This window comes from Galeopterus variegatus, unplaced genomic scaffold (assembly GCF_000696425.1).
Source record: "Galeopterus variegatus unplaced genomic scaffold, G_variegatus-3.0.2 Scaffold432, whole genome shotgun sequence".
Classification (NCBI taxonomy): Eukaryota; Metazoa; Chordata; class Mammalia; order Dermoptera; family Cynocephalidae; genus Galeopterus; species Galeopterus variegatus.
In genome coordinates this window covers 182,238-195,995 of record NW_007726543.1, presented here as the reverse complement: position 1 = coordinate 195,995, position 13,758 = coordinate 182,238, and the positions used below count along the sequence as shown (strand labels likewise).

General features: G+C 32.7%; 1 protein-coding gene across 1 annotated transcript in view; it reads right to left on the bottom strand.

Moving 5' to 3' along the window:
- Nucleotides 1-1,550: 1,550 nt before the first annotated feature.
- Nucleotides 1,551-13,758, bottom strand: part of FAM179B (family with sequence similarity 179, member B) — an 87,015-nt gene continuing 74,807 nt past the window's right edge. Inside the window, exons 17-20 of the mRNA XM_008568709.1 lie at nucleotides 7,514-7,703; nucleotides 5,866-6,085; nucleotides 3,314-3,400; nucleotides 1,551-2,697 (exon numbers count right to left, since the gene is read on the bottom strand). Of these exons, the coding sequence (XP_008566931.1) occupies nucleotides 2,432-2,697; nucleotides 3,314-3,400; nucleotides 5,866-6,085; nucleotides 7,514-7,703 (763 nt within the window). The 3' untranslated portion in view covers nucleotides 1,551-2,431. The remainder of the gene's footprint in view (nucleotides 2,698-3,313; nucleotides 3,401-5,865; nucleotides 6,086-7,513; nucleotides 7,704-13,758) is intronic.

Below are 13,758 nucleotides of genomic sequence, written 5' to 3'. Positions count from 1 at the left end.
ACCTTGGTGTTATTAGGCTGCGCTCTAACCAACTGAGCTAACTGGCTAGCCCTGTGTGCATATATATTGACAAATAGAGATACTGTACTTATTTCGTAGTTAAGCTGTTTTCCTTTAACACATTTTGAACACTGCCCTGTGATTAATATTTAACATCATTTTTAGTGACTATATGATATAGGTCCCATTGGGTAAATATGCCATTCAAAATGCTTTTTAAATTTTTTAGTTGCAGTGCTGGTGGGTTAGACTTTTATAATTATCACTGCCCCTAAAAAGCATTCCTTTATTCCAATTTATTCAGACCTTCAGCTTTTCTTAACTTTTTTCAATCAATGATCAGTCTCCAATTCTTTATTGACTTCTGGGTTGGTAACGGTTCTTGATAAGACTGCTAGATTTCTGGGTGTTCAATCTCCAAAAATTACTAAAATAAAATCTTTACACTGGGGACTCTGTTACATTGACAGCTATTTTATTTATAATAAAAAACAGCACACATTATGTGGAGTAAAGTTTCTACATTATTAGTAGTGATTATATTTATTGTACTTTTTTTCAATGCAAAATTCAAATTATATTCAAAGTAAGGGATAATTAAACATATATAAAGTAATGGTCTTTTGCTTTTAAAATTTACCTTCAGTATATCCATCAATCAATGCAAATTTAGTGAGCACAAGTACAATGACACAAGGGCAGTGGTCATAATAAAACTTGGAATCTGTACTAATTGTTTCAATAATGCATACCAAAGAGTGCTGAAGCAAAACTTAATGACTATTTCAGAGTAACAACTGAGATCAAGAGACTAAACTAGGCATTGGCAAATATTCCAGAGGCCTGTTTTTGTATAGCCTGAGTGAAGAATGTTTTTTTACATGTTTAAAGCGTTGTAAAAAAAGAAAAGAAAAAAAAATATGCCATAATCTCTCTGTAGCTTACAAAGCCAAAAATACCTACTTTTTTGGCTCTCTACAGAAAAAGTTTGCCAATTCCAGATCTAAACTATAGGACTATAAAAAAATACACTCACAAGGTATTTTAAAAGTATGTATATAATTATAAAACAGTGCGTATATACATAGAAAAAGTAGCCATGTCTTAATTCTCCTTTCAGCTTGGCTTCAAATAACAGTGAAACCTGTTTTTTGTTTTTTCTCTGAAGATGTGGATAAATACGAAGAATGACAATTTAAAAAGGAGCTAAATACGTAAGAAAACTGGTCAGTGACACAGAAATGAAAAAGAATGAATATAGGATCATAGAATTTTAGAACAGGATGGGACCTTAAAAATCATCTAGTCCAGGCTTCACATTTTAGAGATGAGAAAATTGAGTTCCAGACCTGGCAACTGACTTGCCCAAGGTCGGCCAACTAATTTCCTATAAAGCTAGGATGATAACCTAAGTCTATTATTAGGTCAACAGTGATAGGTCAATATTATGTCAGCAGATGAAGTGAAAATGATAAGTCAATATTACAATGTATATTTTTTCCATTTAAACATATATGGAAGTTGCAAAAATAGGACATCTCTGACACATCTACAGAAATAAATCCTTTTATTTCATAACATTCCTTTTCTTTTTTCAGATGCATACAGTACTTGTAAGCCCAAGAATTCTGAGAAAAGCTATAGAAGACCTGGTACTATTTTTGGGAATTACACAACTGGGCAGCAAAATAACACCTTTATAAATGTCAGGACATATAGAAATAAAATTTAGTGTTTGCACACAAAAATAGGAAAGTTACATTCAACACGTTTTCTTAAACGTGCATTTAAAATGTTTAATATTTTCTAAAACTTTGGTCATCATGCTTTATTATAACTTGTAAATTTCACAATTATGTAGATAATTAAACCCAAAAGGTAAGTGAATACATCACATTAACACAGCAGCAAAAGCAAGCTAATACTGCACAATCATATTAGTGAACTGATTCAGAAATACATATTTTCACAAATAGCACACAAAACCTAGTTTGTGATAACATAGTTCAATGACTTTTCTTCCACTTCATAAAATAAGGCTGAGTAATGAGACATAGCAGAACATGATTACATAACAAAAAGTATATTTTTAATTACAAATCTAATTGTACATATAGGGCAACAAATTGCAGTTTCTACAGAATAGTGCAAATGAGCAGGACTTATCTCAAAAATATTAAAATCGGATTCATTCCACGTGCCTCAGATTTCATAAATATTAGGTTATATTAATTATTTTAGGTTTTTGTGTAATGGGTACAAGTGGTAGGGTTTTTATAGGACAGATGTGCACTCACAGACTGCAAATAAAAATAGCCATTGCTTCAATTTACTGGATGTGAAGTGCAGGCACTGAAAATGTAACTTTAAAAAAGTTTGATTTGTCATCATGTAAACAGTTTTGTTCATCATACCATATTTTATCAAAGACTCATAATTCATTTAAAATTGTCATATCTAGCAATTCCTCTAAACTCTTTTTGATATGTGGTGGTTGAGATGCAGCCTGATTTAACAGATTCTGACCCATCTGTGCAAAAAGTGCTTTTGATAATTTAGCTGTGGCTGTTCGTATATTTCCTCCAGCTCCAGGCAGAGACCCACTATTTGTCATGTTCCCTAAGAGGTGCCATAAAACGACCAACACTTTCTGTTCTGTGGCATGGGGTTTCCTTTGATAAAGTTCCATAACAATATCTGAAACACAAAAATATGGTAAACGGTGAGGGTATTTTATAAAACAAATTCAAGTTCTGCTAATTAAAAAGCACCTAAAATATCCTAAGTTTCTTCCCTATGCCATTTGTCCTAAAAAGTTAGGCTTCTTAAAATAACTAAGATCAAAAACCTTCCTCCCAAAGACTGGGATCTTCAAATATAAGAATTTAATTCCATACATGATTAGTTCAGGCAAAAGTGGTAAGGAGAAACACTGAACCCAAAATTCATCTCAATGTTTTTCAAATGTAGTTAAATAAAAATTTACACATTTTAAACCCAAGGTCCTTTTATCAAACACAATTTTGAAATAGTTTTCTATGAGCACCAATATTTGATTTTAATGTCTTTTTATTTTTTCTGTATTATTTCTACTAACTGGAAGACTAAACATTTACTGGAAAAAAAATTCTTTTGAAGAAAATTTTGGGGGTAAAAATCTGAAAAGGTCCTCTTGTGGATTAGTATACAATTTATTTCTACTTCGTGGGTAATATTGAATTAGTAGCTATCCTAAAATTAAATTGAAATACCTATCAGCTTATCTTTAGTTACTAAAATATGTTTTTAGAAATTAAAATTAAGAAGTATTTACCAGCAAGCTTTTCTGTCATATCCTGTTTTGCTTTTCCATTTAAAAATTGAGCTTTTGTGCAAAATGGCTGTAGTAGTAAATAATTGTCTAAATGAAAAGAATAATACAGAGACTCATGGTTAAAGAGTAATAAGATCTTACATTTTCCATTACATAGCATTGAAAGGAAAAAGAAAATTCACTTCTAGGATGCAAATGTGTTAAGTTTCTTTAACCTACCTAGCAGTTAACCACTATTTAAAATTCTGTATAAAACCTTAGCACAATAACATTCTTACAGCAAATGAGAAATAAAAATACCTCACAGAGTATTAAAAGAGCTATCATGTGGTATAAAAGAGAAAAGGAATTGCCTGTTTTCTAAGTATCTTATTCCAAATGATAGTACAAGTTTATCAAAAAACAAAAAAAGAATTGCTTTCTTTGGGGTTGTTTTTACCTTTACTGATTTTTTAAAAGTTTTCATTTTGAAATAACTGTAGATTCACAGGAAGTTGCAAAGATAGTACAGAAAGATCCTTTCTACCTTCCACCCGATGGTTATATCTTACAAAATTATAGTACAATATCAAAACTGTATGTATGTATAGTTCTACTTCATTTTATCACATATGTAGATTTGTGTAACCATCACTGAAATTAAAGAACTATTCCATCACCACAAAGATCTCCCTAGTGCTACCTCTTTACGGTCACACTCACTCTCTCCTCCCCACCACGCTTAAACCCCAGCAACCTTCTTTGTAATTTTGGTATTTTTGAGAATGTTATATAAATGAAATCCTACAGCATAAGACCTTTTCAGATTTGCTTTTTTTCACTAGTATAATGCCTTTGAGATCCTTCCAAATTGTTGCATGTATCCGGTTCATTCCTTTTCATTGCTAAGTAGTGTTCTATGGTACAGATGTATCATAATTTGTTTTAGCATTCATCCCCTGAATGACATGAGTTGTTTCCAGTTTTTAGATATTACAAATAAAGCTGCTATGAATAATTGTGTATAAGTTTTTGTATGGACTCGTTTTCATTTCTCTGATATAAATGCCTACGAGTGCAATTGATGGGTTATATGGTAAGTGTATGTTTAGTATTTTAAGAAACTGGCAAACTATTTTCTAGAGTGGCTGTACCATTTTATTTACATTCTCACAAGCAGTGTATGAGAGATCCAGTTTCTTCAACCTTGTCAGAATTTGGTATTGTCACTAGTTTTTATTTTAGCTGTTCTAATACTTGTGTAGTGATCAAGGTCTTAATTTGCATTTACATTTCCTTAATAGCTAGGATGATGGTTAATTTTAGGTGTCAACTTCACTAGATTAAGGAATACCTAGAAACCTGGTAAAGCATTATTTTGGGGTGTGTCTATACGCGTGTTTCCAGAGAAGACTAGCTTGTGAGCCTGAGTGGACTGGGTGGGAAAGATCTGCTCTCAGTTTTGGCAGGCACCATCCAATCTGATGTGGGCCTAGAGAAGAACAAAAGTGGAGCACAAGGTGAATCTCTTACTCTATCCGCTTGAGCTGGGGTATACTCTTCTCTCCTGTATGTAGGCATCAGAACTCGAGACTCTTCGGCCTTGCAGGTTCCAGAAGTTACACAAGCAACATCTCTGGCTCTCAAGCCTTTGTCCTCAGACTGAGAATCACACCATTGGCTTCCCTGGTTCTGAGGTTTCCGGACTTAAACTGAGCTGCACTACTGGCATCCAGTTTGCAGAAGACCTATCTTGGGACTTCTCAGCCTTCATGTGTGAGCCAATTCCCCTAATAAATCTCCTCTTATATATTTATATACATATCCTATTGGTTCTGTCTCTCTGGAGAATCTTGACTAATACAGCTGGTAGTGTTGAACATCTTTTCATGTGCTTATTTGCCATCCACATGTTCTTGTAGGTGAAATGTTTCATGTCTTTTGCCTGTATCCTAATTGGATTGTTTGGTTTTTTAATGGTGAATTTTGAGAGTTCTTTATATATTCTAGATACTGAGTTCTTTGTTAGATATGTGGTTTGCAAATATTTCCTCCCATTCTGTAGTTTCTGTCTTTATCCTCTTAACAGGATCTTTTGAAGAGCAAATTTTTAAAAATTTTAATGAAGTCCAATTTGTGGACTTTCATGGATCATTCTTTCAGTGTCATGTCTAAAACTCTTCACCAAGTCCTAAGGACCTGAAGATTCTCTCAAGTTAACTTCTAAAAGTTTTATAGTTCAAGCTTTACATTTAAATCTATGATTCATTTTAAGTTAATTTGGTATCAGATATGAGGTTGAGGTAGAAAAAAAATAAATTTAAAAAAAGAAAGAAAGAAAGAAAAGAAAAAGTAACTAAAAAGTTGAAGATAAGGGAAGAGAAAGTCAGTTGGACAGGATAGTTTTAATCACTAAAAATAATTAAAAATACTATTGAGAAAATTAAAAATTTTTATGACTGTTAAATTAAAAAATTGAGTAAGTAGGATTTTAGCCTTATTAAAAACATGTGGAATCAGAAAGTATGGAAGTAAAGTCAAAGTAATTTGAGTGCCAAAGTAAGATTTCTTACCTACATGCTGACTCAGTGCCTGAACAACATTTGTAGCAGCAGCGTAGATGCCTGGATTCTTGGAATTCAGATTGTTATCCACTATTGCTGGAATTAGCATGTTGATTATAGGAGATAAGTTATCTCTCAGTAACGGAATCATTTTGTGCATTGTTTCTAGAGCCACCAGATTTACTTTACTATTGGAATCATGAAGTCGAGATTTAAAAGCATCAAAGATCTGAAAGTAAATTGGTATATTATTTAAAGTGAAATAATGTTTATAACTATTATATTTAAATTCTCCTAGCATTTCCTAGTATTTCTCCTACTTTACTCTTTTTAAACACACACACACACACATATCCTATTTAACCTGAACTTAGATAATAAGAATTTTATGAAAATTTGGATGGTATATCTGTGTGTTGAATCTTACAGCAAAAAGAGAATGCTTAAAAAATCACCTCAAAAGACATTATAATAAATTAAGGTTGAGAAATGTGGCTCAATAGGCAGATGACTGACTTACTGTAAATATGATAAACATGCTATTTTCTGTAAGGTGCAGGTTAGCTTAGCTTAAAGATTTGACCTAGTCTCAGTTTATGTTTGTTTTGATAATTTTATTTTATTTATTAATTTATTTTTTTGTAGCTGGCCAGGAAGGGGATCTAAACCCTTGACCTTGGTGTTATCAGCACCATGCTCTAACCAAGTGAGCTTACCAGCCAGCCCTTGTTTTGAGAATTCTAGATGCAATTTCAGAGTTAAATTTTTATTATTACTTGTTAACTTGGTTAACAATTATTCCTTGCTTTTCAGAATCTGTAACTTTTATAAACTCAAGATATAATAAAGTGAATGCTAAACAAGTCTTTAATCATGTCAGGTAAATGAAAAGCTACCCTATGAGGCTGAGGCTTTAACTAATAATTTCCGATATCTACTTATTTATTTATTTACTATTTTTCATGTTAAGAATAGTCTTCCCAAGAGATTTATTTTTATTCAACAGATATGAGAAATGTGACAATGATATACTGTATTCTGAAAATTAAGAGAGAACACTAGAATTAAAGAGTAGCTTAGCTATGGTATGTTTCCCAAGTTAAGGAATATTATACAAATTTTAAATGGAATTTAATTAGTAAATTACTAACAGAATTAACTAAACTAAATTCTAATGAGGCACAAATAATCTATGCTTTGGTACTGTGAACATTTACTATTTCCAATTTGTTTGCTTGATGCCTAAAGAGAGTATATAAATTGGTATGTAGAGATTTCTAACCCACATATGGAAACGTTTAATATCTATTCTAAAGCAATATCAAGTCTCTTAAAATATTTATTGATTCACTTGTCATATATTTACTGAATGCCAGGTTCTGAAAATTCCAAGAATACAGAGCTTTCAAGGAGCTTACCATCTTGTAGGAGGATTCACACAAATAAGAGGTTATTTTCTTGTTTTTTTTCCAACTATTTTGTGTTGTTCTAACATGTTTTATCACAGCAAAACACAAACAATCCATTCTTTTCAACAAACATTTTAATACTTTAAGATAATATATGTAAAGTACTAAGATTTAGGGCAAATTTTTTATACTAATCAATGTAGTTGGCCACAGGTTTCAAATGAAAATTAATTTTAACAGGTCCTTACCTTTACAATGTTTCCAACAACAAGCTCTTGATTATTTTCAGTATCTGATAAAAGCTGTTTAATCCCATTTATGCGATCACGAAAGTCTTTTGCATTTAATAAACCTGTTATGACTTTTATGTACTCAGCACTTTCTAAGGAATTACGAGGAATTGATTTTCTGTTGACTTCACGAATTTCAGTTACCTCTCTAAAGTGAAAGAAAAGTAAACTTATTTTTATTTCCCTATAAAAACAAACATAATAAAAATTCTCATTATAAATTCATTATTCAAAAATTTATAAAATGATGTAATCCACAGTCATAATATCTGTATTGGAGGTCCCCAAAATCTCCTATAGGTTTGGTGATTTGCTATGAGGACTTGTAGAAGTCAGCATATAGTTTTATTCATGGCTAAGATTTATTACAGCAGAAGGATACTAATCAAAATTAGCAGAGGAAAAATACTCCTGGGTCAAAGTCCAGAGGAGATCAGATGCAAGCTTCTAAGGGTCCCTTCCCAGTGGAGTCACACAGGACACACTAATTCCTTCTGCAATAAGATGTGACATAAAATGTTGTCTACAAAGGAAGCTTATTAGAGACTTTGCCCAGGGTTTCTGTTGAGAGCTGGTCATGTAGGCACTCTCTGCCTAGGCCATACCAAAATTCCAGACTCCCAAAAGGAAAGCGGGCGGGCTGGCTGGTTAGCTCAGTTGGTTAGAGCACAGCCTTATAACACCAAAAAGAAAGCAGGTCTTCAACATAAACCATATTGTTTGCCCAAACAAATTAGGTGCAGTAAACTATCTTTTCAGTTAGGGAATGGTGAAAATCCTCTTGAAATCTTAAGTTTCCAATGCCAGCCACGGGCTAACCTTTGGCCTTTTTAAGGATAGCAGGCTCAGGACTGCTATGTTAACTCTTTTCTGAACAGGTTCTTGGCCCCTTGAGATCTAGATACATTTAATTTGAGCCTCTTTTCCCAATTCCATGCTCTCTGGAATATTAAGTGAGCTGTTTTTATCAGGAAATAGTTAGAATCCTTCTAAAATCCAAGTTCCCAGATGTCATTGAATGGCCCATCTCTCTAGGCAGGTCTTTCTGAAGCAGTCTCAGGCCTGCTATGTTAACTCTTTTCTGCAAAGTACCCATGTGAACATGCACAGGAAAATGAGACCAGCAGGACTTATTACGGCAATGATTTAGTAGCATCATGTTTTTCATGACTACAAAGAGGTAACTCATATTGGCAGATGATGATCCCTTTGAAACTAAAAGTAATGCAAATTGTCAGATCTTGAGAACAATGGTAACAATTACCAGTTACTGTCACGTCTATGACTAGCATTATTATGGGCAGGGATTAATGAATGACTCAGAATCATCCTGAAAGTGGACACAGGACAGTGACTTAAAATGTGGATCCTAGATGTATTTATCATTAGTTTTAACTTTTTTAAGTAAATTAATCTGAGGTTAATTAATTATATATGATGAGCAAAATAGAGAATTAAATTTATATTTAAACTGAGGGCTATATGATACATAAAAGGTGGATAAATTAAAAGAGTAAAACAGAAAAACATCGCAAGGTGCTATCTAATTACTGAAACTGGTCTTGAAAGATGGCTTTTTTGGTTCAAAACAGGGTGGATTTGATAGCAAAATAACACTCAACACATCTTAGGGGCAAAAGGATAAAGTAACAGCCAAATGGAAGGATTCACTAGGTATATAAACATTAATAAAATTTAGAAAAATTTAAGATATTAAGAATGAACACAGTTCATGGCAGCATTATTTATATAAGAGGTCTTAAAAAGTTCATGGAAAGACTGTATTATCTTTTAATTCTATTTTTCCACAACCTTTCTGAAGTACCCTCTTACAGATTGACTATTCAAAGCAAATTTAATGATAATGTATTAAAGGGATTATAATATATAGAGAAGAAAAATGCATAACAAAAAACAGCATAAAAGATGAAAGTAGAGAAATGAAAGTATACTGTTGTAAGGTTTTTACATTATACTTAAAGTGGTCTAATATTTGAAAGTAGACTGTGAAACAGTAAAGATGCATATTATAAAGTATGCATATTCTAAAGCTGAGATCATCTCCTTAAAAAAAAAAAGAGGCATAGCTAGTGAAGGAAATAAATGGAAGACCAAAATAACACCTCCCCCCCAACAACCCAAAAGAAGGCAGGAAAAGAAGAAAAAGAAACAAAATATATAGGGAAAATAGAAAAGTCATTCAAGGTGACAGTCTTAAACCCAACCGTATAAATAAATTAAATATAAATGGTCAAATACCTCAATTAAAAGGCAGAGATTGTTAGATTGGTAAAAAGGCAAGACTGAATCACATAATGCATACAAAAAAACACACTTGAAAGAAAAAATTATTCTGACACTTGTTAAAATGGTAAGCAATACTTTATTCAAGATTACTGCAATAGAGGTCATGACTATTGCAATAAGGAAAAGAAACTGCTCAACTCTGAATACAGGAAATTTATAGACAGGGATTTAATAGACAACAAACAGAGTGAGGGGATCAGTAGATAAAAAATTACTAAGCAGGGATAGCAAGGTTAGGGAGTTTCTTGCTAAACTGGCCTAATAAGATTCTTACTGGGCCGGCCCGTGGCTCACTCGGGAGAGTGTGGTGCTGATAACCCCAAGGCCCCAGGTTCGGATCCCATATAGGGATGGCTGGTTAGCTCACTGGGTGAGCGTGGTGCTGACAACACCAAGTCAAGGGTTAAGATCCCCTTACCAGTCATCTTTAAAAAAAAAAAAAAAAAAAGATTCTTAATAAAGGCAGGACTTATACATCAAATGTGGCAGATAAGGAACTTGACCGATATCAAGATCGATCACATATTGTGGGGTAATGGGAACGACTTAGGAGGGTACTTTGCTAAGACATGGTTAAGAAGGCCAGGGATAGGGCCCAAAGACAAGACCTCATTGAAAAGAGGGCTCGGGTCAAGGACAGTCTTTGTCGAATAAGATAGCTGTTTACCTACTGTAATAATAAGGGTTGGTGAGGATATGGAGAAATTGGAACCCTCTTACACTGCTGGTGGGATGTAAAATGGTGCCAGTTTGGCAGAAAGTGAGGCAGTTCTTCAAAAAGTTAAACAGACTTATCACTTGACCTAGCAATTCCACTCCTATATATTCAAGAGAATTAAAAACATATGTCCACATCAAAACCCAAATGTCCACCAACTGATGAATGGATAAACAACATGCAGCATATCCACAGAATAGAATATTACTCAGCCATAAAAAGGAATGAAATATTAATACAGTTTGCATGATGAGCCTTGAAAACATAATGCTAAGTCTAAAAAGCCAGTCACATATCATATGATTCCATCCATCTGAAATGTCCAGATTAAGCAAATCCATAGAAACAGAAAACAGATTGCCTAGATTGCCTAAGGTTGAGGGGTGGTGGGGAAATGGGAAGTGAGTGCTAATGAATATGAGACTGCTTTTTGGTGTGATGAAAACGTTCTAAAATTGATTGTGATTATAGTTACACAAGTCATTGAATATACTAAAAAAACATTAAATTACATGCCTTAAATAGGTCGGTTATATGGTACATAAATTACATTACTATAACACTTGATTAAAAACAAAAGACATACCATGCAAATGCTATCAGAAGAAAATGGTTAATAGTAGACATAACAGACTTCAGGACAAAGAATATTAATTACTGGGGTTAGAAATACTTCACAATGACAAAAGGGTCAATTCATCAAAAAATTGCGACTATCTAAATGTACTTGAACCTAATCACATTGCATCAAAATACATGAAGCAAAAAGTATTTATTTATACCTGGAAGTATAAATAAATAAATCCACAAATGTAGTTGGGGATGTCAATGCCCCCATCTCAGCAAATGATAGAATAAGTAGACAGAAAATCAGTAAGGATATAGGAGACTTGAATAACAATTAATCAACTTAACCTAACTAACATTTTATAGAATACTACACCCAACAAGAGAAGAATATACATTCTTCAAAGTAGTATAAAATAGTCACTAAGATAGAACACATGCTGAACCATAAAACAAGTCTCGATAAATTTAAAAGAAGTGAAATCATATGGAGCACGTTCAATGACACCACAGAATAAATTAAAAATATTAACAAAAAGATATTTGGAAATTAATCACACTACTAAAAAGCTGCTGTATTAAAGAAGAAACCCCAAAGGCATTACCAAGCATTATGCCAATACCAAAACCAAAGATATTCAAAGACAAGAAACTACAGACCTCTTGAATACAGACACAAAAATACCCAAATAATCTTAGCAAATCAAATCCAGTGTCATATTAAAAATATAATACATCATCATGATCAAGTGGGGCTAATCCAAGAAATACAAGTTATCTTTTTTATTGTTATTGTTGTTTTTTGTTTTTGTTTTTTTCACGGCTGGACAGTACAGGGAACAAGTCACCTTTTTTAACATTTGGAAATCAATGACCACAATTCACATATTAACTGAATAAAGGAAAAATATATAATTATCTTAATAGATGCTGAGAAAGCATTTGACAAAATTCAATACCCGTTCATGATAAAAACTCACAAACTACAAATAGATGGGAGTTTCATCAACCTGATAAAGGGCTTCTATGAAACCTACAGCAAACACAATGTATATTGATGAACTACTGAACGTTTTGCACTTAAGATTGTAAAGATGTCTGTTCTTATCACTTCTATTCAACATTGTATTCAACATTCTAGCTAATGTAGTAATAGAGTAAGAAAAATAAATTAGAAGCACATAGATTTGAAAGGAGAAAATAAAATACAAGATGATCCTGGAGAATCTTGTGGTGGCCAAAAGAAAGAAAATGTAAAAAGATGGAACATATAGAAAAAGCACAGCAGTGAAACTAAGGGAACTCCTAACGTTGGAACAATTTGAAGAAGTGAATAATGATAGTATTGGATTACGGCCCACAGAATAAAATAGAAACACATTTGTTTGCGCTAATATAAATAAATATTTGAATAAATAAATACATAAAAAAGGGGTAATTTTTCTTTACTGAAAAAATTGAACTAATAAATGTAGAAGGAATAAGGAAAATTGAATTATTAGGCCAAGGAAACGTAATAATTGCTGCAGGCAAGATTTATCAATGGTTGCTGAAATTAGAAGGTATATGTACAGTGGGAAATAGGATATTTGTATAGTTTGAAGGTATCCCAAGATATCTACTAATTACAAAGAGAAAAACAGTAATTTTACAATGATGAAACCCAGCAGAAAACACCTTAACCTACTGACCAAGGTTAAGATTATCAGTAGAAATAAGACAAGATCATGTACCTCTTGCTATAATGCAGTAAGAAGGGTATAACATCATTTCTGTGGTATTCTTGCCAAAATGCATTATCTCAATCTAATCATGAGAGGGGGAAAAAAAAGAGGAAAGAAAAAGAATCTAATTGTGAGAAAATGTCAGACAAACCCAAACTGAGAGACATCTACGAAATGAGTAACTGACCAGCAAATTATTTAGCAAAGGCCTGGTCAACAGTATGGTGTCAATAAATATTAAAAAAGCATTTTTTAATGGGTGCCAAAAATGGTTTTTGACCAAACTATCTGATCCAGGGTCTTATGTGATTATATCTTTATGTGGAAAGTGGCAGATTCTGATTCAGTAGGCATGGAGGGAGTATAAGATTTTGCATTTCTTTCTTTCTTTTTTTTTTTTTTTTTAGCTTTTAAGAAACAAATTTTATCCATATTTGACTTTTTAAGGTAAGTGCATAAACCCTAAGTACAATAGTGTGATAAATTTTCACAAGGTAATTTTCACAGAGTAAAAACACTCCTGTAACACCCAGTACATTAACAGAACCCCAGAAGCCCTATTGTGTCTTTTTTTGTGTGCCACTGTCCTGACAGATTAGTGTTGAATATAGCTGAATATTAATTCGTAAGTTGGTATTTATTATACTGAACTGTATTTACTGAAATATCAGGGTGTAGGTTTTTCTACTTTTAGTTTGACAGTTAAAATTCTATGAGAATTTGCCTTAATAGAAACAATTATTTAACATTTCCCCCCTAATTTAGGATAATATTGACTAGCTATCCAACATTTTAAAAAAATTTTTAATTTATTTATTTTTATTTTGTCAATATACAATGTGGTTGATTATTATGACCTATCACCGAAACCTCCCTCCCTCCTCCCT